The sequence below is a fragment of the Drosophila bipectinata genome, chromosome XL (assembly GCF_030179905.1).
Source record: "Drosophila bipectinata strain 14024-0381.07 chromosome XL, DbipHiC1v2, whole genome shotgun sequence".
Classification (NCBI taxonomy): Eukaryota; Metazoa; Arthropoda; class Insecta; order Diptera; family Drosophilidae; genus Drosophila; species Drosophila bipectinata.
In genome coordinates, this window is record NC_091734.1 from 14125881 (window position 1) to 14147761 (window position 21881).

Sequence of the window (21881 nt, forward strand, 5' to 3'; positions counted from 1 at the left end):
TTGGCTTGATTAACGTTTTTTTTTTTTTTGCGGTTTCGAGTGTTGTTTGCTGCTTAAGTTTGCTTTTGCGTTTGGGGTCTTGTTTTATATGTATATATATATATATATATATAGATAGTTCTGCTTGATTGCTAGTTGAGTTGTTCACGAAGGCTGTTAGTCACGAATCTCCACCCACTTGGCGAGATTTCGGGCGACCAGTTCCTTATTGATAAAGATTACATTCTGCAAAGAAAGTATTCAAAATTAGAGAAGGTGTTTCCACACAAAAAACAGCTTTGCCGATTAGGCCCCAGACTTCCGGTGGCTCTGTCTCTCTCTATCGAAGTTTATCCTCCGTCCCACTCTAATCGGTGGATCGGAAACATACTCACATTGGGACCTAGGGAAGCGAATAAATAGACTTCTGGTATGTTGTGACTATTATAGCCGGCGACTTGTGCTTGCAAGACAATGCCTTTGGTAAGTTGGTTGAGGATTTCGGCCGCCTCGATGGACCAGGTATCACCTGAAAGACCCGAAATACCATTAAGACCTAATCATAACTGAGAATCCTAGATACTCACCGATCGGCTCAACGTTGGACAGTATACATTCGGTGGCCTGGAAGGGCACGGACATAAAGTCGGCGCGTATCTGGCGCAGAAGACTGAAGCCGACGTTCATGTAGCCGCCAAAGTCAAGGAACCTGACCACGCAGCGCTCCTCGTCCTCGGGATCAACGTCAACGATCTGGACGCGATACCACACTCCGTTGATGGGGATCACGCACACGGCGCTGATCTCAAGGCTGGGCAACGGGGGGGCCTCCATCGTGGAGTAGCTATCGTACAGCTGCTTCTGCAGCATGGGCAGCGATGGGTGCGAGGGGTGGAGCGGGTGCTGGACAAAGAAGTGCGACCCGGACAGAACCGCACTCACCACCACGTCATTGTTGATGCCCTCGATCAGTTTCAGCTGCGGGAGGAGGTTACAAGGTAGTTTCATTTCGTTTTCATTTCGGATTCATATCCTAGACCTGGTCTAGGAGACACAAAAAACATACACCACCGAGACTCAAGGTATGCGCCGACACGACAGGAACAGTGGCCTACATATGGATGCCAAAGGGCACTCATACACAGGACGCACTTAGAGAGCCCCCATATAGCTCTCTCGGTATTGCCCAGTAGGTGGGGAATACTGTTCAAGTTAGAATTGGCCAACTGGGCAACATCATGGACGAAATGCCATGTCGTGTCGGCGTCACCGGCTCGTCATCCCACCACTCACTTGTAGGTTGTTGAGGCTTTCTGTCGAAAGAGGAACTATGGTCTGCGGCAAGGCAAAGTGGATGCGTTGCATCGTAAAGTTTGGATACCGCTTGGAGGGCAGGCGCTGGCGGATCATCGCCAGGGCGGCGTCGATCTCGCTCTCGGTGCCCTCGATGGTGCAGATGCGCACCTTGGCCGAGTACGGATTCTTGCTGAGCATCACATTGGCCAGGGTCTTGGACTTGATCTGATTGATGAACATGCGCTTGCGGCCGTACAGCTGGCCGATCAGACTAATGGGGAAGAGGAACTCGTAGCTGGTCTTGGCCCGTGTCGCCTCCGAGCGCGGCAGGCTGGATCCCTTGCCAGAGTCTCCAGACTGGACGCTGCAAATGCTCAGCGAGGGACTGGCCGCGTCCACGTTACGCTTCTGATTTGTGTTTCCGTTGCTGTCCACGTCCAGTTCGGTCTGCTGCTGCTCCTCCACCTGCTCCTTCTTCAGGGGCTGCTGTTCCTCCTTCTTCTTGGGCGTCTCTTGGGCCTTCCCGGCCACCTCGGCTTTGGGCTCACAGTTGTTGTTCTGTTCGCACTCCTGCTGACTGCCGTTGGCGTTGCCGTTCGGGGCGGTGTTGTAGTTGGTGTCCAGGAACGAGTTCTCCGGCGAAATCTTGGGGGTGCGCGTGGCCTTGATCACCACCGGCTCCACGGTCTTGCTGTTGGTCTTGCGCTTATGGAACGACACCCGGTTGTTGATCGAGTCGGGAAGGTCGCGCGGCGAGGACAGATTCTCAAAGTCCTCGTCGATGGAGCAGAGCTTCTTGTGCTCGGCGTCCTGGATCTTGGACTTGAGCATCTCGGAGTCTATCTGCTGCTGGTGCTTGCCCGGCGAGGTGCGTCCGTTGCTCTGGATCTTGATGGGCGCCGACTTGCCGTACAGCATCGTGTTGGGACTCTCCCGCTCGTCACTGCCGCTGCCGCTGCCACTGCCACCGCTGCCGATACTTCCATTTCCGTTGGCTATGGTTCCGTTAATGTTCATCGACTTGCTGGCGGACTGCGGCAGCTTTCCGTTCTGGAGGACACCGTTGGGCTTGCGCGGCTCGGCGACCGTCTCCTCGACGGGTGAGGCCTGGGCGAAGGGGCTTGTGTCCTCGTCATCGGGCTTGTCTAAACGATTTTTATTTCTACGCCGAAACCAAAAGACGCCGAGTATAAATGCTACACCGGGCAGTGACAGGTAGAGTAGAGGACGACCGGATACCATTTTCGCTGAATATTGAAGGATCTGCAATGGAATAAATGGGGAATTTTTATTCTCTAATAATCTGCAATATATTTTAAAGAATATTATCCCTACTCCGAGGACTGTCGAGAGTTTGGAGACAAAAGTCAAGGCTTGTTTTGGAGAGAAAACTAGACTTTTAGGCTCTAATTTCAATCGTAGATCAATGTGCATGTAGATCTGCTGATAGGATCTTGGGGATTATATATTTTGTTTATAATTTGTTATCAAGAGACAGCGACTTGCAATCACAGTTCATAAACAATTATTCAAAGCGCTTGTCATGGGCAGTGATAAGGTTATATTAACCAAATACCGCTAATAATAGAGGTTTTTGGGTGAAAGGGAATTTTTTTTTTGAATTGTTTTCGGGTTTTGGGCATCACGAGACCCTCCGTTCATGCGCTCATTACCCAGCATAGGTATAGGTGTGTGTGTGTGTGTGTGTGTGTGTGTGTTCTTTGGCTCTTTGGCTTTTTCCTTTACGATTTCTGAACTTTTGCGTATTTATAGAATTAAATAAAAATACGTAAATATAGAAAAACAAAAATGTCGAGCCATACACCACCAAGAAGAGCCAACAAATTTGAATGCCACGCGGAAGCGAGAAGAGAGCGACAGCGAGAGAGAGAGCTTCGATCGAGTGGAGAGGAGATCGAGAGCGCCTGCGCCTCAAGAGAGCTCTCAAGTGAGAGAGTGAGAAAGCTAAGAACAAACCGTTACGTTTGGCCAAAAAGCAAAACGCCAAAAGTTACGAAATCATTACAAAACAAAACTAAAGTTATGAAGACACTCTTCTGCTGAAGAAGACATTCTTTCTTTACCTCTTCGATTTATCGATCTCGAATTCTATTAATCGTATTTTTTTTCGTTCGTTGGGGTTTTTTTTTTTCACAATATCTTTAAGGGTTTTGTTTTTTTTCTTTTTTTTTCTTGTTTATTTGGAAATATTTTTGAATGTGAATGTCTTTGAAACTAGTTTCTGGTTTTTTTTTTTATTTGTTTTTTTTTTATTCGATTTCGTTTATTTTGCTTTGGCTTTGAATTCGAAATGCCGGCGAAATGGATCGATCGATCGTGAGGTTTTCAAAATATGTATCGACTGCTCGGTTTACAAAGGGAAACTACTTTGCCGCCACATCTAATTGCCATTTCTTCAGACATTTTTTCGCAGCTTCTGCTTCTCTCGTCACTCCACTTTCCACCCCTCCCCCACCTGCCCCTTTTCAAAATGCAACAAATTCGAGAAGCTGCGTGGTGGCAAAAGTTTTTTTTTAGCGCCCTCCCCCCCTATGCCACCCACCACCCACACACACCGAAATGAGAAGAGAGAACACGAAACAAGTGATGGGGGAGGAGCTCATTAGAACAAAGAAATCCATCCACACACACACACTGAGATCTATGGCGCTGCATCGAAATTCGAAATTATTACAAAAGCATGGGGTCCCAAAGGTCCTCGGCTACTTAGTTGATAAGGTCTGGGGATCATTCCAACCAGCGGCTACACTGGAAAAAATCCGAGCTTAACAAACAAACTTTGGAATATTGTTTCCCCGAGAGACAAGATCGGTTATCAGGTAATTAGAAGAAACCCCAAAGCGTTTCTCCAGGTGTAACTGAGAAGGGGGGGTGTGATGGGCTGGGGGAGGGGAGAGGTGTCATAAAACGGCCATGGTAGGGCCCCAATGCCAGACAGCTGTGGTGTTTCCTAATCATGGATCGTGAAACCGGGTGACGGGAATTTTTTCACCAGTGGGCTTGTTTTTTTTTTTTATTCATACTCCATAGACGTCGTCGTAAGCTTGTTTATACAAAGTATATATTTATGCGTGGTCATGTCTGTGCGTGTCTGTCTGTGTGTGGGCAAACAAACATGTTTAGGCATGTTTTTTTTCGGTGACTTTGAACTTGCATTGTTTTTGTTATTGTTGCCTGTTGCCACAAACTTGCTTCTCCATGAATATGTAAAGGGTTGGAAGGGGGTGGGAGGGGGAATTCAATTTTGAAATTCCCTTGGCGGCGTTATCACCAAAGCCACAGAGAGCAGCGAGAGCACAAGAGCAGGAAGCATGCGGTGAGCATTGAGCGAGCAAATGAGAGCATCATCAGCAACAGCAACAACAAAACAACCAGGTGCAACAACAACAACAAAAGTAAGAAGAAGAAGAAGGAGACGGAGAACAGGAGCAACAAAAACATTGCCAGCTAGCCGAAATTCTCAGTTTTTATAATCTTGGCAACGTGGTTTCCGATCATATGGTCGCTAGCTAAATCGGTGGAGCGGGTTGTATAATCGGAGGTATTTATATGCACTGCATATATGTATGTACATATATATATCTATTGTTGTTTGGCGTTATAATGGGAGTGGCACATGGCTCCTTTCCACGATACACACATGTAGTTATGCTCTCCTTTTGCGCCTTCTTGTTTTTTTTTGTAATTTCTTTCTTATTTTTATTATTTTGTTTGGAGCGATAACACAATGCCGATGGATTGGGTGAAAGCTGTAGGAATAATAATAATAATAATAAAGACAAAAAAAAAAAACATTTCTTCTTGTGTGACTCACAGAAACCATAGATATATGCGTATGTATATGCAGCAGCTATGCTATCATTGTGTAATACTGCTCCCGATTTCCTACCGATTCTCCGGAACGGCAAGACCAACAACAACAACAAGTAGGATAAACACTCAAACAAAAAGTTATGAAAAAAAAAAAAAAAACGGTGGGTAGGGCGGGGGGACTGGCGTTTTGTCGCAGGATAACTTGTGGAACAGCCACAATGTTATTCATATAAAGGAGCCGACGTATTTGTAGTTTTTGTTTTGGCCACACGCTTTGTGCTTTTTGGTTTCTCCACCTTCGCCTCTGCCTCCGCCTCCGCGGCTGGCCGCTGCTGCTTTGTACTAGGTTATGTTCCGCGTGTTTCGTCTTACCTTTTGGAACCGCTTTGGTAACTTATTATGCTGCTTGTTTTGTTTATTTTTCAAATACGTGTGGCTCAGTGTTCTTTTGCGTAACGTTTTTCACTTTTTTCACCGCTTTTCGCCGCTTAAATTACGAAAAATTGACTCCACGACTAAAACACGTGTCTACGTTCCACCTTTATTTTACGTTATTTTACGTTACATGGCCGGCGTTCCCAGTGTTGCCACCACTGCCACGTTTGCGCTGTTTTTGATTTTGCGCGATACAGAGTTGCGTTTTTCCTTGATAAATAAGTCCAAAAAATATTGGCTTGCTGTCTATGGTGTTGCAAACGATAAACGAATATGTTTTTAAGACCCTAATTGCGCTTCAACACACAAAAACCAAATTATAAACTAGACCAGGGATGTCGAACATCAGGGATGACTTGATAACTATCGATAGGGTATTTTATATGAAATTCATAATTTTTACATAAAACACAAAGTTAATTAATAAATCAAATAAACTTGTGAATATTTCATAAAATATTTCTTAATTAAGGCTTAAAATCTTAATAAAACCATTGCAAGTATCGTAGGATTAACTATCGGATGATAATGTACAACAATCGATAGCTATAGGATTTACATTTTTAAATTATTTTTCTTTTAAAATATTGTATAAAATAAAATAATAAATAGCGTATAATTATAACTAATAGAAAACTATTTAGTTGACCTTTATAACCTACACAAAAAAAGTAAACAAAAATAAAGTATTTTTTACATTTTAAAATAATATCAGGTTTAGATGGAATATTTTAAATATTTGTGAAATTGTTCGGTTTTGTTAAACAAAACAGACTAATATTTTTAATTGAGATTCAAAATTGATCAATTCCGTGTTTTTTGGTTATTTTAACTTTTAAAAATTATATGTTTCCGTGAAGATGAGCTCCAAACCCCGAATCAGTATTTTCCGTTAATACTATAGGATTCGAATTTTTAAAATATTTTTCTATTAAAATATTGCATAAAATAAAATAGTAAGAACCATTATTGTGTAAGAAACAAAATTCAATTTAGATAAACTTTGGCTATTTTAAGTTTTAAATATTATGTTTCAGTTAAGATGAGCCCCAAGCCGCGTATCAGTATTTTCCGTTACATGGTCACTCCACCACAACCCCCAATTGGCCCCACACTCCGCCCCCCACTTAGTGTACATAACAAACGGACTTAATTGGCAATTGGCTAGCGAGTTAAATGTGCGCGGCAGGCAGTCCCATCGTCAGTGCACTCCTCAGGCAGAATGTGCTCCTGCGAGGCGTTAGCGCCATCCGAGGATCCACATCGGTGGTCAGGGCCAGGTCCAAATCAAAATCCCACTGGCAGTCCCGCTCTTTTTCATCGGACGCTGGAGCGGCCGTTACAGGGGCTTCCGCTTCCGCTCCAGATGCTTCCCATCCCGCTCAGATCTCGCACCCGAAAACAGTGAGTGATTTCCAAGAGCTCTACCAAGCCACCAAAAAGAAGTTCCAATGTAAGCCTCAACCAGTCGCAGGCATATGCATATGCGTAGTACGTGTGCACATTCTATTAATATCCGAACGTCAACTAGTCGTCCCATTTCACGCCCACATTCTCCCGTCCTCTGACATTTTCAGCCAAGAAACTGCCCGTCGATGTTCATCCGGACGCGGTGTTCGCCTGCAACGAACTGGACCTGAGCGAGGTGCAGGTGTATGGCTTCGATTATGACTACACGCTGGCCTGCTACAAGCCCGAGCTGGAGGGTCTGCTGTACAGCCTGGCACGCGAGATGCTGGTGAAGCGGTTCCGCTACCCGGAGGAAATCCTGGAACTGGACTACGAGCCGAACTTTGCTGTCCGTGGCCTGCACTACGATGTGGAGAAGGGACTGCTCGTCAAGCTGGACAGCTTCCTGCAGCTGCAGCTGGGCTCGGTATATCGCGGACGTACCAAAGTGGAGGCGGACGAGGTGCTGAAGCTCTACCACAACCGATTGCTGCCCATTGCCTATGTCGAGGGCCCCAATAACAGCTACCGAGTTCGTATCTTATCTCGCCCCGAATATCAATCACTGATTTATGATCTGCTTCCATTCCACTGTATCGTTTATAGCACAACACCAACTCGAAAATGGTTCAGCTGGCCGACCTGTTTTCCGTACCTGAAATGTGCCTCTTGTGCAATGTAATCGAATATTTCGAGCGTAATCGCATCGACTACAATCCAGAGATTGTTTTCCATGACACCAGGACAGCCATGGGCTCCTGCCATCCCATAATGCACGGCAAGGTGATGTTGAACACCGAAAAGTATATCGAACGCAATCCAAAGCTGGTCAAGTATTTCGAAAAGCTTCAGCAAGCTGGCAAGAATCTCTTTCTGGTCACAAATAGTCCTTACTCCTTTGTGTAAGTGTCCTTTCTAATGACACTCTTAAGGATACAATCTAATGTTAATTTTGTTTTTTGATTTTTGTAGAAACTGTGGCATGTCCTGGCTGGTGGGTCCCCATTGGAGGGAGTTCTTTGATGTGGTCATTGTTCAGGCCCGCAAGCCCAAGTTCTTCACAGACGAATCTCGACCCATACGTCTCTTTGATGAACGTACTCAGTCCCATTTGTGGGATAGAGTCTTTAAGCTAGAAAAGGGAAAAATATACTACGAGGTCAGGAGAGGAAATGCTTTCTTTTTGTTGCTTTTTTTTTTTATTGATTTTTGAATATCCTTCAGGGTTCTGTGCGACAGCTGCAGGAGCTTAAAGGATGGCGCGGTCATTCCGTGCTCTACTTTGGTGATCATCCCTACAGCGATTTGGCGGATGTCACCCTGAAGCACAGTTGGCGTACAGGAGCCATTATAAGCGAACTGGCGGTAAGAGACTCTTTGAAATATCTAAGGATTCCCTCCTAAATCATATTGTATAAATTTTTAGCACGAAATCCAAACCCTGAACCGTGTGGACTTCAAAATGAGCGCCAATTGGCTGCAGATGCTGACCCAACTCATCGAGGAGACCCAGGACGATGAGAGCGATGCGGCCCAAGCTTGCCTCCGAGATTGGATGGACGAGCGGGATCAGTTGCGGTATGAAACGTTCAAATATGTTGCATTCCTTTATTAATAGGCATTTTCTATTAATCTTCTTGCAGTAACAAAACCAAAAACGTGTTCAATGAGCAATTTGGCAGCGTTTTTCGCACCTATCACAATCCCACGTACTTCTCGAGACGACTATTTCGCTTTGCCGACATCTATACCAGCGACATTACGAACCTGCTCAAGTTCTCCACCACCCACACATTTTATCCCCGACGGGGCGTGATGCCCCACGAATACGCCTCCCACTTTATTTAAATGGACGCCCATTTAGGAAGAAGCTCAGATTAGTTTTAAGTAAAAAAGTGCCAGTGTTGATTGCTTGTAGCTCGAAACTAGTGAATTTATAGCCTGTATATCGTTATTTACATTGTTGCTCAATAAAATCGTTGTAATAGTTCAAGAAAGTCACTTTTCTAGTCTTTGGAACTCGTATTTTTCGAAATGGCAGGTTATTTATTATGAATAATTTGATAATTTTTTATAATTATCAACTGTTTGTGGTCTTCTAATCATATTTATGCAATCTCTTTTAAAGTGCTGTGCAAATAATTAACAAATTAAACAAATCCGAAGCTGAAATTGAGTTTTATTTGAATTTATATTGAAATTTATCAAAAAAATTGAATTCTATAGGAAGAAAACTTAAAAATTTATCACAAATGTAACACGATTTCTAAAAAAAAGTTAAAAGTAATTTTTTCTGATCAAAAATATCTATATAATTCATTTTTTCAACGATTAATAAATGGCGCCAAAAAAAATACCACATATGTAAAAACTTAAAAAGTTTAGTTCACAGACTTCCTATAGCCTAACGCTTATAAAATCTCTTACTTAATTAAAAAATAACGTTCATTTTAATATAAATTAACAAACATAAAATAAAAAAAATACTAAAAAACACAAACTATCGACACTATCGATATGAATAAGGTGGCAACTCTATTCGAAAAGTAAGACCAGCTATCGTTTAGATTGAGCGATATTTAATCGCAGCCCTGGTTCTGTTTTTTGTGCCATTAACTCGCAAACCGAGCTGGTCTCTTTCTTTTTAACCTCACGACTTTGCAAGGTATGTACGCTCCACGTGGATCTCCTCCAATTTATTAAAAAATACAATTAAATAGTCAAAAATAAGGCGGAAACCTTATTGCCATTGTCAGCAGTCATTGATTTGTGCGTTTTGTGAAAATTTCCACTCGCGGAAACCAAAAATATAGTTATCGCAATTTTAGTTGTCAAATCAATGTACGCATGAAAATGGCGACGCAAGTGGAACTTTTGGATTGGCAAACTTATTAATTTGCATTATGTTTGACCTTACAGAGACAATGGCGGTGCGTTACGAGCTGTGCATCGGCCTCAACAAGGGCCACAAGACCACCAAGGTCAAGAACGTTAAATACACCGGTGACAAGAAAGTCAAGGGTTTGAGGGGTTCCCGCTTGAAGAACGTACGTAAACTATTGTTTTTTTTTTTATTAAATAGCTTACTCACACAACTATGTTTCCCTGTTTCTACAGATCCAGACCCGCCACACCAAGTTCATGCGCGATCTTGTGCGTGAGGTGGTGGGCCATGCTCCCTACGAGAAGCGCACCATGGAGTTGTTGAAGGTGTCCAAGGATAAGCGCGCTCTCAAGTTCCTGAAGCGCCGCTTGGGCACACACATCCGTGCCAAGAGGAAGCGTGAGGAGCTGTCCAACATCCTCACCCAGCTGAGGAAGGCCCAGACCCACGCCAAGTAAACGGATTCGCAGTTCGCAAGATGATGCACGATGACAAACATCGATTGTGTCGCGCGTCCAATGTTCCGGCATTGCGTGCCGCCTATTTTTTTCTGTTTTTGTGCATAATTAATATCCAAACTTACTTGGGAATGAGTCAAAGCATCCCAGAATTAAACAAAAAAAACATTTAAAAAACCCTTAAAGAACATGTGTTTATTTTTTTCAAGTGTAGAGCAACGGTTGAAATGTTGCCAGTGCTGTAAATGGCATAAATATTGTTTCAGAAAGTCCAGAAATATGTGAAAATTCTGAAGTTAAGAAAGGAAGTCCGTGGATTCATTTCTAGACCAAGCTGGTAGCTTCCATGCCATGTTTTTTTAAAGAAAACATTCCTGGTTTCTAGCTAAATTTATTTATTAACTTTTGGCTTAAAACAATAAAGTTGCTACTGGAAACTGTCAAGACGCTTAAGAATAATGTCAAATGGATATGAAATGAAGAGGATCCGACGAATCTCCAACACTAAATGCCAAAAATAATCTCAAGTACATTCACTAACACACAGTGGCAGACACAATCTCGTTATGGGTGCGGGGATATGCTCGTAAAACAGTGGACGTGGATGCGCTTAAGGATATACACTTTAAAACACCGTAAAATGATGCCTTCCCTAAGACTAAGAAGTTAACCTATGCTAATGCTGATAAAGCCAGTTAGTCGGCTCAGGATTGTATGGGGCACGAGATCAGATTTCTTTTGGACTGCTGCTGTTGCTTTTCCGCTCTCTCTCTCCATTTCTCACAGATCCTCCGATAGGCTGGGCAGCGAGATCACCACTTCGCCCACTAGCTGCGCCTCATTGGGATCATTGGATACGAAGATTCTTTCGTATTCGCCGTTCGTGGGGTCCACGATCTCGAAACAGGTACCAATGACGGGCTTGGTATCCTCTAGCTGCGGCGACAGGATCTGTTGTGTGACCTCCAGACTCTCGATGCGAGTGGTCTCCAGGCGGTAGAAACCGTTCTCGTCCACCCGGTAGGTGAAGCGCTTGTGGCCTGACGGTAACCGGAAGCCGTGCTTCTTGATGAGGTGAGCGCTGAGGGATTTGCCGCTCTTGAAGAAACGCTCGCAGCAATGGCAGGCATACAGGATGGGATTGTTGCCGTGCACCTCCAGAAAGTGCTGGAGAAGATTCTTGTAAAAATAAAGACGTAGCTTGGTGTTTTCTTTAAACTTACCCGCCGCATTTGGGTGTAGGTGCGCACAGAGTACTCGCAGTCCGGGTGCTCGCACTGATGCACCGTCTTGGAGTGGACGATCTGGACGTGCTTGGCCAGATCCGACTCCCTGACACAGCGGGTATCGCACTCGCTGCACTTCAGGGGCTTGTCCTTCAGGTGGCGGTAGCGTATGTGGGTGGTCAGCGAGCCGGCGGAGCTGCAGGTCATGTCGCACATGGTGCACTTGTAGCAGTTGACATGGCGGACCACATGGCTCTTCAGCAGCTTCTTGGTGGCGAAGAACTTGAAGCACTGGGCGCACTGAAAGCTGTTGGCTGCGGAAGAGAAAGTACAGAAGTGTTAGTCTCTATGGATAAACCACGTATGCCCCACTCACTGTTGTTTTCCGGCTGGCGGCGCAGGTGGTCGAACAGGGTGGTCTTAGTGCGGAACAGTTCGCCACAGTGGAAGCAGGCCACCTGTTTCTTGTTCGAGTGGGTGCTGATGTGTTCGATGAGGCGGTACTTGTTGCCCATCTGCTTGAGGCACATGGTCCAGTTGCACTGTGTCTTGGGTCGTTCGTCCTCAGGCGTCTTCTGAATGTCATACTCGAACAAAGCATGCTTTACGATGTGATCCTGGAACTCTACAATGGACACAAACTCCCGTTCGCAGTCCGTCCAGCCGCACAGAAAATTCTGACCAAGATGGGGCAGTTTCTCGGCTTGGCGCGGGGGCGCCGTACAGGCGGGTATCTCCGGATGAAGGTCGCACTCTAGTTTGCCCTGGAGCAGCAGATGCATGTAGTAGCCATGATAGTACATGTGCCGTTCAAATTCTTCGAGACACAACGTCTGGTAATCGCACGTGTTCCAGATGCAACAGTGAATCGGCTCCACCTCCGGGTCCTCCTGGCCCACCTGGCGGGCATACTCCTCCAGGTGCTGGCCAATGTGTGTGTTCAGATTCCATTCCCCGCTGCAAATCTCCTGGCAACCATTCCATCCGCACATCAGCTGCATTTCGGCGGGCTTCTTTCGTTTGCTGGCATATGTGGGCGGTGTTGGGGGCTGGGGATTCATCATGGAGGTGTCCTTCAGTTAGCCCAATGTTCGTTTAATGGAAATCTGAAATCTTGGGCCAGATTTTGGGCGGTTTCTCTAGAAAATACACGGATTTGGTGGGAGCCTAAATTAGCGATGGCACAAGAACCGTCGAAGGTTTCCACATCGCGGGGTGGGTGCTGCGATATCTATCGATACCAGCATCTATTCCAAATATTATTCCAGGATCATAGGATTTATTACAGATTTTCTGGGGTTTATTTGTTATAAAAATAGTCTTTAAATACTGGAAAAACATTTAAAAGATTTACAAAAAACAGGACTTGACTTTCATTAATTTTTATCATCTTTTCACGAAAATAAAACGAATATTATTAAAACGAAAATCATATGAATATAAGTTTAATAAATAAAAATTTTCTTTTTTTTAAAAATATTTTTTAATAACTGATTATATTCACAAACTTGTTTCTTTTTAAGATTAAATAACCGCTTCATTTTAGTTTAGATTTTAGTTTTCAGACTTGAACTGGTTAGTTTTATTTACAGAATAATGTCTTCAATAATAATTTCCAAAATAAACTATGTATTCATTTATAAATGATAAATTAAAATAATATAATTTTTCTGCGAACTGATTTTTTAAATGTTTCAAAATATAGAAAAGTATAAAATTTTTCTAGTTTATAATAAACTAAAAATCTTGATAGAGTCCTTAAGAAATGTAGAATAAATAAAAGTAGAATTAGAATCGTTTCGAAGAGGATATTTATCCATTCTTATTTAAGATATAGTGTTTGATATTAAGCCTATGGATACTTTATGGAGGAGAGACACAGTTTCGGTATTCCTTTCGCTAATTCATATTTTACAAATACCGTTTCGTACCGCGGAAGCACAGCTGCCTGGCAAAGCTGGTAGATCCGATCCCGCCCTGCTATTCAATAAATATATTTATGCTTTATCCTTATAGTCCCGGCATCACGTAGGCAATGTTATCCAGTGTGGTGGCAAGATTCCTGCTTAGCTGGGCCTTGTTCTCCAGCCCAGGTATCTGGGTGGTCATACAGAGAAGTGGCCCCATCGAGCAGAGCAGGCTGTCCAAGAGCACGGACAAGCTGCCGGAGAGTGCCACATGACCGTTGTGCTTCTTCAGACGCTCCCCGATCACCGTTAGACTTTCCCCGAGGAGCTTCAGGTGTGCTGCCGCATCGATCACCTCGATGCTGGTTGGTGACGCCGCCGCCGCTGATGTCTCCAGCTGATGGGAGCTCTGGCTGAGCGTCTCAGTCTCGCTAACTGCTTGAGTTGTCCTGCCACTACGTGTGTTGATGCGCCTTGTGGCCTGTGAGGTACTCGATTCTAGAGCGGCGGCCGAAGCAGCCGATTGCTGCCGATCGGCGGCCAGTTTCTTGGTGCGGCTTGTCGTCGCTCTGTTCTGGAAGCTCGACTCCTGTTGGACTCCTGAGCCAGTCGGGTTAGGACTGCCGTTGCTTGCCATCTGGGTGGGGATAGTTGGGCTAGATGGATCCCGCGACTTGGCCCTTGTAGCCTGCATTTTGGCCTTGCGCTTCCAGGCGTTCTTCTCCCGGTTGGAGACGTTTGCCCACATCTCACCGAGCTTTCTGGCCACATTGGAGAAGTCTACCAGAGATTTGGATGGTATGTTATATGATTTTATTGAAATTTGTCAAGCTTCAAGCTTACCCAAGTCCTGCAGATCCTTTTTTCGCACCTCCCTGGCCCACAAGCTGTAGGCGGTGTAGCGCTGCTTGACCTTCTCCTTATCTTTCCCGCCAGGCGACCTTGCGTCCTTCACAGGACGTCGTCTGTTGGCGCTTGCCACCTTTTCGCGCATGTAGAGACTTTGGCGCACCGGGGACTCCTGGTTAGTGGCCTCCGCCTCCACACCGTCGACCAGGTCCTGCACCAGGTTGTCCATCTCGTCATCGGAGTTTAGAATAGCTGCGGTCGTTAGGAGAGGAGCCTCCGACTCTGAGACATTGGGTTCTTCGAAAATTCCCATCTCCTGATCGCTGGGTTCGAGGTCTCTCATGGCATTTGATGGCCGACCACGACCCGGATATCTGGACGGTTGCCGACCGGTGCTCTGGCGCCGTGTCCGCTTCTCGATCTCCTCGGGCGACTCGAAGTCCAGCAGTTTGGAGGACTTTTTGCGTACGCGACCGCTGCGCGAAACGCCCGTCACCTGAAAGTCTAATAAGAATTCGTTTCGGTTACCCTGGGATCCTGCATTGAGCTGTTTTTGGAACTCACCCTTGGCCACCTGGTTTGAGGTGGGGGACTCCATGTTGGGATCGCGCTGTGGAAGCTGGGGATTCGACGGTGGTTTCGATAGATTCTAGATTCGGAGCTATTACAACAACGACGCAAATGGGGACGCAGCAAACAGCTGTTTGGTGTGGCCAGGTGCTGCAAATTTCGCAACTTTCCCGTCACTTCTTAAGACAGTTATAAGCTTTGCTTTTTTTTAATGTAAATTTAAATATTTTGCAAGTAAAAATGATTTGGATAATATAGTAATTTTACCTTAAAATATTTTAGTTTTTATTTTAAAGAAAAAGAGCTTCCAAAGTCCTAGCCTTCGATACAAATAATTTTCTTGAAGTAATTAATCATTTAAAAATTCAAGAGGTTTTGCTTACTAATTAAATAAATATTTTATTTTTGACAGATCAATAGTAATTTGTCATTAAATTAAAAATTTTCAACACTATCGCATATTATATTCCAACATTCCATTCTCCGAAAGGTGCTGGTCACACTGCCATTACTGTTTGTTTTGCCGTGTTGTTGTTTTTATTGTAGGCGGCCTTTGGTTTATTGATTTCAACCCGCCAGATTGCCGAACGCTGAATGCCGACTGGCACGCGATATGAGTCGCCGGCCCCCAACCCAAGGACAACCACCCAGCCATTTATCAAGTTGAGTCGTCGCGCCGCATTTGGCGACCCGCTCCTAACGCCTTCCCCAGGCTGGCGACCAAAACACCGCCTGGAATTCAAATCCAAACGGCCCGCACAAACATTCGCTGGGCGTCTGTCAACCACAGTGCTTGTTTATCTGCAAAATTATCGCGAAATAATGTCCGTGGGTCGAGGCGTGGGAAATTCGGCCAACTGTGACCATGACGAGCTGGGAGAAGCCGCTGGAATCTCCGCCAGCGAAACGGACAACGCCACCGCCCTGGAGCTGCAGTCCAACAAACGCATCCTGTACTTCAGTGACGGTGTAATGGAGGAGATGTCCTCCGAGAGCGAGGACGAGCGGGAGCGGAACGGCGATGAGCCGGACAAGTGCTATGCCGTCCAGTTGGACGAGGTGCGTCATCTGAATTCCACACCAAACAGTAGACCAGACCCCCCCTAATGAGTCATTGTTTCCTTCCGGTTTCAGCGCGATATGGCACTGGGACCACGCCTACGTTACAAGGCCAGCCGGATGGGTAACCGATTTCTGGCCGGCATCGACTATGTGGGCGGCGGCCTTGCCTCCCTGTTGGGCATCACGAACAACCATAAATACGCCAGCGAGTTGGAGCACTACCAGCGCACCAAGGAGGAGGCGGCCGCCGAGGACCTTGACAATTGGCTAACGACGCCGCCAAACCGCAACAACAACAACAATAACAACGGCCAGAATGAAACCATCGTTCTATGTGGCCCCACACGCAGTGAGGCGACCTTGCCACCCAGCCGACAATGAGGGCTGGTGGGTGGGTGGTGGCGTGTGGTAGTTAGGTGGCAGGTGGTAGACAGGTGGTTTTGTTATATTCCTGTTGCCTCAAGACGGAGAAATGCTCATAGAGTTAGGCGGCCGACAAACATATGAGACTTTACTTGGAAAAGCAAGATCTTAACTTTCGATACTTTATTCGCTAGCAAATAAGTTACATTTAATAATTAAAAAAAAAGAAATACACGTACGAAATACATATATGTTTGCGTTTGTTAGTTGGACACACGTTTTAGTTTTAAAATTAAGATTAAGACCATCAAAAGACATTGATTTTCGACTCGAATGAAGTCCCTAAAGCTAATGGCACACTGAATACAATAGTAGGCATTACGGCTAGGATTGCAATTGCGTTTTCTTTCTCAAGTTAAGTACACTTTAAGATTGTTTTTCGGTTAATAATTAAGACAGGCTAGAAAAGTTGGCAAAGGCTCTAGGGGGAGGGGAGGACTGGGGCTCCTTAAAGAAATGATTATGCGTATCACAGTATTTGGTTGCTGCGTATTACTCTGTCGTATTCTCTCGAAAAATATATATATTCTATTATAGTATATATGGTAAGATATCGAAAAAATGCTATACGCAATATAGGGCAAGAGCGATTATCGGATTTGGTTACACCAAAACGGCTAAAAAGGCAACGCAAGGGCAACTAATTAGGAGCAAACATTAAGTACACACGAAAATACAATACGATCTGGGCCATTGCGGCTCCGCTTACAATTACAATTAGTCTGGAGGGGGGGTGGGGGGGGGCACTTCCTGGGATGGAACTTTCTAGCTAACACAATTACATAGATGGGTTATATACACAGTACATAGATGGGTTTTTGCAGGTTCTCCCTCTGGATAGCCACCCTAGTGGTTAGTAAGTACAGTACTCGATCGTGGCTGACTTGGGCGCAGCACAGCTGCTGCAGGAACATTGACTGGTGACTGGCTGGAGCCGGAGCTCCTTCAGTTGCTTGGAAATGACCCAACCTAGAGCAGCGTCTCGTCGCCGTAGTGCTGCAAGTGGGGATAATACTTCTGGGAGCTGTAGCTACCGGGTGGATAGTACAGGCGATGCGAGGACGATGACTGGTGTGGGTGGTGGTGCTGCTGGTGATGCGGGTGGTGGTGATGGTGATGATGGTGCGACTGGGTGTGATACGGATTGGGTAGATGGAGATGCTGCTGCTGCTGTGGCTGGTTGTGGTGGTGGGTGCTCCGGCCCAGGGAGTAGTTGGACATCTGGTTCAGGGAGATGGATCCAGCTCCCGGGGAACTTTTCAGCTTGTAGGGACTCGGGGGCATGGGAGCACTGGCCATGGAGGGGCGCACTGAATGATACGACACTACTGTGCTGTTACAGGCTGCATGCGATCCTCGCGAGCTGCTGTGGCCATCTAGGGCTGCGCCCACGGAGCTAGTGCCTCCCATGGCTGAGCCTGGCTTCGTCCGGCCGTTGCCCACCTGGCGCTTGTAAAGCGTCGAGATGCTGGGCCCCAGGACCCAAGCGAAGCAGCAAATGCCCAGCATTAGCTCCATGAAGGCGCGCACCAGAAACGGCCACAGCGGTGTGCCACCCGTATCGCCCGATCCCAGCCAGACATCGATGTTGGCAAACTCGTAAATGACCGCCAGCAGGAGGAGCGCGCAGGCCAGGCCGTAGATGAACAGGAAGATCCCTATGCCCGAGCTGCTGTGGGCACTCAGTTGCTGGAGCTGCTGCTGGAGAGTCAACGTGTTGCTGTTCCTCAGTATCTCCTTGGTGCGGCAGTGGACCAAGTACCCGGATATAAGGTTCATGGATCCAAAGATCCAGTAGCAGAAGACTGGTGTGGCCACCAGCACCTGCAGAGCCTTATCCGACTGGTTGCCCACAAAACAGGCACCTAAAATGGCAACAAAAACCTGAGGTTTCCGAAGGACATCTAGACTATAGCGATTCTTACCCAGCAGCTCATCAGCGTCCACGTAGCGGAAGACCAACACAGCTGCCGTTTGGAAGGCGGGCAGTCCCCAGGCCACAAAGCACACAAAGTTGTTCTGCGCCAGTTCCTGCTGGGCGTTCTTGGCGGCGCTGCTCCTTTTGGCGGGCGAGGGTATGGCCACATGGCCCTTGGAGTCGGGACTGTGCCGGCGGATGTCCCGGTGCCAGCCCAGGCAGAGCACTGCCCACCTAGGTAACGAACAAGATTGTCAATAAGATTCCACCTCCAACTACAAGCCAGAAATCTCACCAGGCACAGGCTGCCATGCCAAAGTAGTAGCGCATTAGGAAGACACTCGCACAGGAGGCGTTCGAGAGTCCATCGACCGTGAGCAGGGAGTCGTTGGGCGCCTGGGGATCCGTGCCGCAAGCCGTGGCCGTCCTGCCCACCACAAAACGCACCGTCCAGCCCAGCGTGACCATGTTGTGGCACCAGATGAGCGGCGACAGCAAACGAGACCACCGAGTGCCATCGCTGGCCACGAGACAGACGGTGGATACGAGGGCCAGGCCGAGGGCAGCATACGCCCAGGTGGAGACCCAAATCTCGGCCAGGTGCTTCTCCGATGGGGTGAACAGGATGTCCGCCTCGCAGAGCGGAGCACACCGGCCGGACCGAGGCAGCTTCACGTACAAATGGGACTTGGCCAGGCCGGAGCAATCGCCCATTCCCATTCCCATGCCTCCCACCATGCCACCTTCAGGTGGGTCCTGCTCCTGCTGCGGCTGGTGCATCTCCCCGGGGCCCTCCATGCACATGGTCTCGTGGTTGTTCTCCTTGGGGAAGCGCATGCAGTCGAGGGCCGGTGGCCAGGGAAAGCCAAAGCCCTGGAGTACAGGATGGCAGCGTAGCTGCACGGACTCGCACAGGCTGCGACAGGGACCGATGGCGTGGACAGGCGCCTTGGGCGTGCACATGGGCACGTAGGCGGCGCACAGGAAGAGCTTCAGCTGGGAGCTGCAGTCGTACTCGATCAGCGGGGTAAAGGACTGCAGGGTGATCTCCACGTCCGTCTGCATGTCGTGGCCCACCAGATTGGGCATGGAGGTCTCGTTGTAGCCGATCTTCCGGCACATCTCGATCCGTATAGTCTCGCACTGGCGGAAGGGTGGAATTTCTGGCGGAGAACTGGAACTCGGATGGGATCCGCTGACCAAAATGGGAAGTACCACAACCATCACCAGGAACTTTGGCAGGTGCGACTTTTGGTCGCTTCTGTGTTTAAGGGGGCGTGGCATCTTGGGTCCCCAGCGTCCCAGCATTATGCAGATCTCTGGTTTGGAATCTGAAATCTGGAAAATTGGTAACCTGTTCCAGGTTCTTCGTCTGCTCTCTTTCTCACCTGCAGGCTCGTTAGGCCACCTCTCTTTCGCTCCCTTGTCAACGCTCGTTAACTACCTTTGCGTCGTTCTTGTTATCGCTTCTCCTTCTCCCACTCCGTTCGCCTTCTCGTGCCCCTCTGTGTTGGCTGGGCTCCCTCACGGCCCCCCCGCCCCTTTTTTTGGGTGAACGGGTTTTTTTTTATTCAATTTTTCGGTGCTTTGCAGCCAACAGCGGAAAATTCCATTATTATATTGCACATAAACTTGGCTCTTTTCGCACTTTTCACCGGCCGAAAATGATCTTCCGCTATTTAGAATATTATTTACGATCGTTATAGGTGCGATTTTAAATTAGTTCGTAATTCATTATTGGAACATTCTTTTTTCGTTGTTTGTTTACGCGTAAGTGTGACCGGCTGCGGCTGCGCCAAGAAATACCCTTTATTATTCTGCTTATCGATCTTTGTTATCGATAACAGCTTAATTCCAACTGGAATACATGGAAAGTGCTAGTTTCGTTTAAAAACATTTTTAAAATTTGGGTTTCAAGGTGTTTAAATGTTTATAGTGTGTGTAATGATCATGTGCAATAGTGGATCGATGTAGTTAAAGTGTTAAAAGTCAAAAAGTCGACGGTCTGATGAGAATCTTGCTTAAAAACTCAACGTAGTGGAAGGAGAACTAGTTTGGCAATTAAAACAACTGTGCTTAAAAATAAAATTATGTGTGTAAAGTCCGATAAGTAGCAAAGTTAGCTAAGCCAACACATCTCATTAAGTTGCAATTATTTTAATTTTAAATAAATGATCGCTTGGAAACTATTACGTGCCGTCTAACGGTCAAGAATTGTCAGCGCCCTCTGGCGGCAATGTTGAGCGCTCCTGGCGGACCCGGTGGAAAAAAAAGCTTAAAGCCCAGTTTGGCGCGAAAGGCAAGTATGTGAGCTTTTATTTTTAAATATTAATTAAAATTAAAAGAATAGTTAAATATCCGGAAATGGCAAAGAATACAAATAATTAAAAGACAAAAGGAAATTAAATATTTTGAATGGTTGGCAGCAACAGCTTTTTCTCATTATTTGCCTCTGGTCTTGAAATACTTTCGTTGTCGCTTGCATTCCGTTATTTATGCGGTTCCATCAACCTCTCTACGCCTTTCTCTTTCACACACACACATGGACATACACGCGAAACAGAAGCCACGCCCATATTTGTGAGAGGGTTTCAACCCCAAAATAACAAAACAAAAAAAAAAAAAACACACACACACGAGTCCTTTCTGGCTGCCTTATATGTATGCTGATGATATGTGGACACATGCGAGCGACAGGGAAAGGACGAATTAAAGAGAGAGAGAGAGAGAGATGGACCGAATCGGCAGGATATGTGTGGCTGTGTGTGTGTGCGGACGTTTATGTATTTTGCAGGACTCGCAGGACTTGCAAATCCTTATGTATGTGTATGTGTGGGTAGGTTTCGCCAATGCACGCACATGCGCACACACACATCTACATATGCGGCACATATGTGCTCGCAGGATACCAAACACACACTCACACACACATGTATGTACATATGTATGTATATCCCTGACTCCTGTGTCTCCCGGCTTTTTAGGAAACTCTTTCCTCGCAACTAATTACGAAAGCCAAATGAAAGTTTTCAGCTTTACATCAATTTACTAGCTTTGATAAAAAGATATAGAAAAAAATTGAAATAAAAAAAAAGGCGAAAACGACTCGAGAAACTCAAGTGCCATACGACATATTCCTTTGACGGCAAACTCGTCAAAAAAAAACTCATCATAAAACCAATTTCCCAAAGGATTCAGTCTTTCGGTATCCTTGCTAGACATCTTCCACCAGCACTTTCACTTTTGCGGACTGGATTTAGAACAATTCCTGCATTTTTTTATTTCACGCTCCTTAAATAAAGATCATATTCTTACTTACCCACATGCCTATACCTATATGGGGGTTCTATATATATATATTTATATATTCAGGAGGAGCTGCATTAAAAAAAAATAAAAGAAACCCAAAGAAGTCGCTTTCGAAAAAAAAGTAAAGCGCATCACAGCTAAGGACAGTGGAGCTTGGATATTTAAGGACACTTTGGGGGATTGTTTAAATATTTTTTAATATTTTTATAAAATATAATATATATCTTAATATAATTAGTTTTAATAAAAATAAGATAAAAGCTAGTAAGAGAAGCATTCCTA

The 21881-nt window shown here is 45.9% G+C and overlaps 7 protein-coding genes across 9 annotated transcripts in view; 3 read left to right on the forward strand and 4 right to left on the reverse strand.

Moving 5' to 3' along the window:
* spoon (A-kinase anchor protein spoonbill) overlaps window positions 1-5866 on the reverse strand; it is an 8438-nt gene extending 2572 nt beyond the window's left edge. The window contains exons 1-5 of one of the 2 annotated variants that reach the window (XM_017246945.3): window positions 5482-5866; window positions 1273-2538; window positions 567-957; window positions 375-508; window positions 1-225 (exon numbers count right to left, since the gene is read on the reverse strand). The exon at window positions 1-225 is cut by the window's left edge and continues 2572 nt beyond it. In XM_017246945.3, coding sequence (XP_017102434.2) covers window positions 157-225; window positions 375-508; window positions 567-957; window positions 1273-2517 — 1839 coding nt within the window. In that variant the 5' untranslated portion in view covers window positions 2518-2538; window positions 5482-5866 and the 3' untranslated portion in view covers window positions 1-156. Of the gene's footprint in view, window positions 226-374; window positions 509-566; window positions 958-1272; window positions 2539-3359; window positions 3378-5481 lie in introns of those variants that run through there. The other variant, XM_070282265.1, reaches the window with a different exon arrangement.
* Window positions 5867-6636: 770 nt separating this feature from the next.
* Window positions 6637-8990, forward strand: Nt5c (5' nucleotidase C). 2 transcript variants are annotated; one of them, XM_017246892.3, is made up of 7 exons: window positions 6637-6997; window positions 7122-7525; window positions 7600-7895; window positions 7966-8152; window positions 8218-8358; window positions 8420-8571; window positions 8637-8990. In XM_017246892.3, exons 1-7 carry the CDS (start codon window positions 6721-6723, stop codon window positions 8839-8841), a joined length of 1662 nt encoding a protein of 553 aa, XP_017102381.1. In that variant the 5' UTR covers window positions 6637-6720; the 3' UTR covers window positions 8842-8990. The 2 variants fall into 2 exon arrangements, with proteins under 2 accessions (XP_017102381.1, XP_017102382.1); XM_017246893.3 differs by having other exon boundaries at window positions 6795-6948.
* Window positions 8991-9542: 552 nt separating this feature from the next.
* Window positions 9543-10523, forward strand: RpL36 (ribosomal protein L36). The gene is made up of 3 exons (XM_017246983.3): window positions 9543-9658; window positions 9913-10040; window positions 10111-10523. Exons 2-3 carry the CDS (start codon window positions 9918-9920, stop codon window positions 10333-10335), a joined length of 348 nt encoding a protein of 115 aa, XP_017102472.3. The 5' UTR covers window positions 9543-9658; window positions 9913-9917; the 3' UTR covers window positions 10336-10523.
* A 183-nt stretch (window positions 10524-10706) lies between these two features.
* On the reverse strand, window positions 10707-12762 carry Hinfp (Histone H4 transcription factor). The gene is made up of 3 exons (XM_017246982.3): window positions 11938-12762; window positions 11559-11875; window positions 10707-11502 (listed from the first exon to the last, which is right to left on the reverse strand). Exons 1-3 carry the CDS (start codon window positions 12623-12625, stop codon window positions 11116-11118), a joined length of 1392 nt encoding a protein of 463 aa, XP_017102471.1. The 5' UTR covers window positions 12626-12762; the 3' UTR covers window positions 10707-11115.
* A 593-nt stretch (window positions 12763-13355) lies between these two features.
* Window positions 13356-15087, reverse strand: LOC108128989 (FACT complex subunit SSRP1). Its single transcript, XM_017246894.3, has 3 exons — window positions 14882-15087; window positions 14312-14821; window positions 13356-14248 (listed from the first exon to the last, which is right to left on the reverse strand). The coding sequence occupies exons 1-3, from the start codon at window positions 14913-14915 to the stop codon at window positions 13572-13574; spliced, it is 1221 nt and encodes a 406-aa protein (XP_017102383.2). The 5' UTR covers window positions 14916-15087; the 3' UTR covers window positions 13356-13571.
* Window positions 15088-15372: 285 nt separating this feature from the next.
* On the forward strand, window positions 15373-16561 carry LOC108129050 (protein FAM177A1). The gene is made up of 2 exons (XM_017246971.3): window positions 15373-15946; window positions 16022-16561. The coding sequence occupies exons 1-2, from the start codon at window positions 15482-15484 to the stop codon at window positions 16328-16330; spliced, it is 774 nt and encodes a 257-aa protein (XP_017102460.2). The 5' UTR covers window positions 15373-15481; the 3' UTR covers window positions 16331-16561.
* A 186-nt stretch (window positions 16562-16747) lies between these two features.
* On the reverse strand, window positions 16748-20089 carry fz4 (frizzled 4). Its single transcript, XM_017246970.3, has 4 exons — window positions 19679-20089; window positions 18586-19621; window positions 18298-18524; window positions 16748-18237 (listed from the first exon to the last, which is right to left on the reverse strand). Exons 2-4 carry the CDS (start codon window positions 19596-19598, stop codon window positions 17342-17344), a joined length of 2136 nt encoding a protein of 711 aa, XP_017102459.2. The 5' UTR covers window positions 19599-19621; window positions 19679-20089; the 3' UTR covers window positions 16748-17341.
* Window positions 20090-21881: the final 1792 nt, after the last annotated feature.

Coding starts and splice junctions, on each gene's coding strand:
- Nt5c (XM_017246892.3), top strand. CDS start 6,721: ATGTGCGCGGCAGGCAGTCCCATCGTCAGTGCACTCCTCAGGCAGAAT. Junction 6,998..7,121: donor CACCAAAAAGAAGTTCCAAT/GTAAGCCTCAAC, acceptor TGACATTTTCAG/CCAAGAAACTGCCCGTCGAT. Junction 8,572..8,636: donor GACGAGCGGGATCAGTTGCG/GTATGAAACGTT, acceptor ATCTTCTTGCAG/TAACAAAACCAAAAACGTGT.
- RpL36 (XM_017246983.3), top strand. CDS start 9,918: ATGGCGGTGCGTTACGAGCTGTGCATCGGCCTCAACAAGGGCCACAAG. Junction 10,041..10,110: donor GGGGTTCCCGCTTGAAGAAC/GTACGTAAACTA, acceptor CTGTTTCTACAG/ATCCAGACCCGCCACACCAA.
- Hinfp (XM_017246982.3), bottom strand. CDS start 12,625: ATGATGAATCCCCAGCCCCCAACACCGCCCACATATGCCAGCAAACGA. Junction 11,876..11,937: donor CCGCCAGCCGGAAAACAACA/GTGAGTGGGGCA, acceptor TCTCTTCCGCAG/CCAACAGCTTTCAGTGCGCC. Junction 11,503..11,558: donor CCTACACCCAAATGCGGCGG/GTAAGTTTAAAG, acceptor AATCTTCTCCAG/CACTTTCTGGAGGTGCACGG.
- LOC108128989 (XM_017246894.3), bottom strand. CDS start 14,915: ATGGAGTCCCCCACCTCAAACCAGGTGGCCAAGG. Junction 14,822..14,881: donor CTCAAACCAGGTGGCCAAGG/GTGAGTTCCAAA, acceptor AATTCTTATTAG/ACTTTCAGGTGACGGGCGTT. Junction 14,249..14,311: donor AAAGGATCTGCAGGACTTGG/GTAAGCTTGAAG, acceptor AATCTCTGGTAG/ACTTCTCCAATGTGGCCAGA.
- LOC108129050 (XM_017246971.3), top strand. CDS start 15,482: ATGCCGACTGGCACGCGATATGAGTCGCCGGCCCCCAACCCAAGGACA. Junction 15,947..16,021: donor ATGCCGTCCAGTTGGACGAG/GTGCGTCATCTG, acceptor TTCCGGTTTCAG/CGCGATATGGCACTGGGACC.
- fz4 (XM_017246970.3), bottom strand. CDS start 19,598: ATGCTGGGACGCTGGGGACCCAAGATGCCACGCCCCCTTAAACACAGA. Junction 18,525..18,585: donor GGCATGGCAGCCTGTGCCTG/GTGAGATTTCTG, acceptor TTCGTTACCTAG/GTGGGCAGTGCTCTGCCTGG. Junction 18,238..18,297: donor GGACGCTGATGAGCTGCTGG/GTAAGAATCGCT, acceptor TTGCCATTTTAG/GTGCCTGTTTTGTGGGCAAC.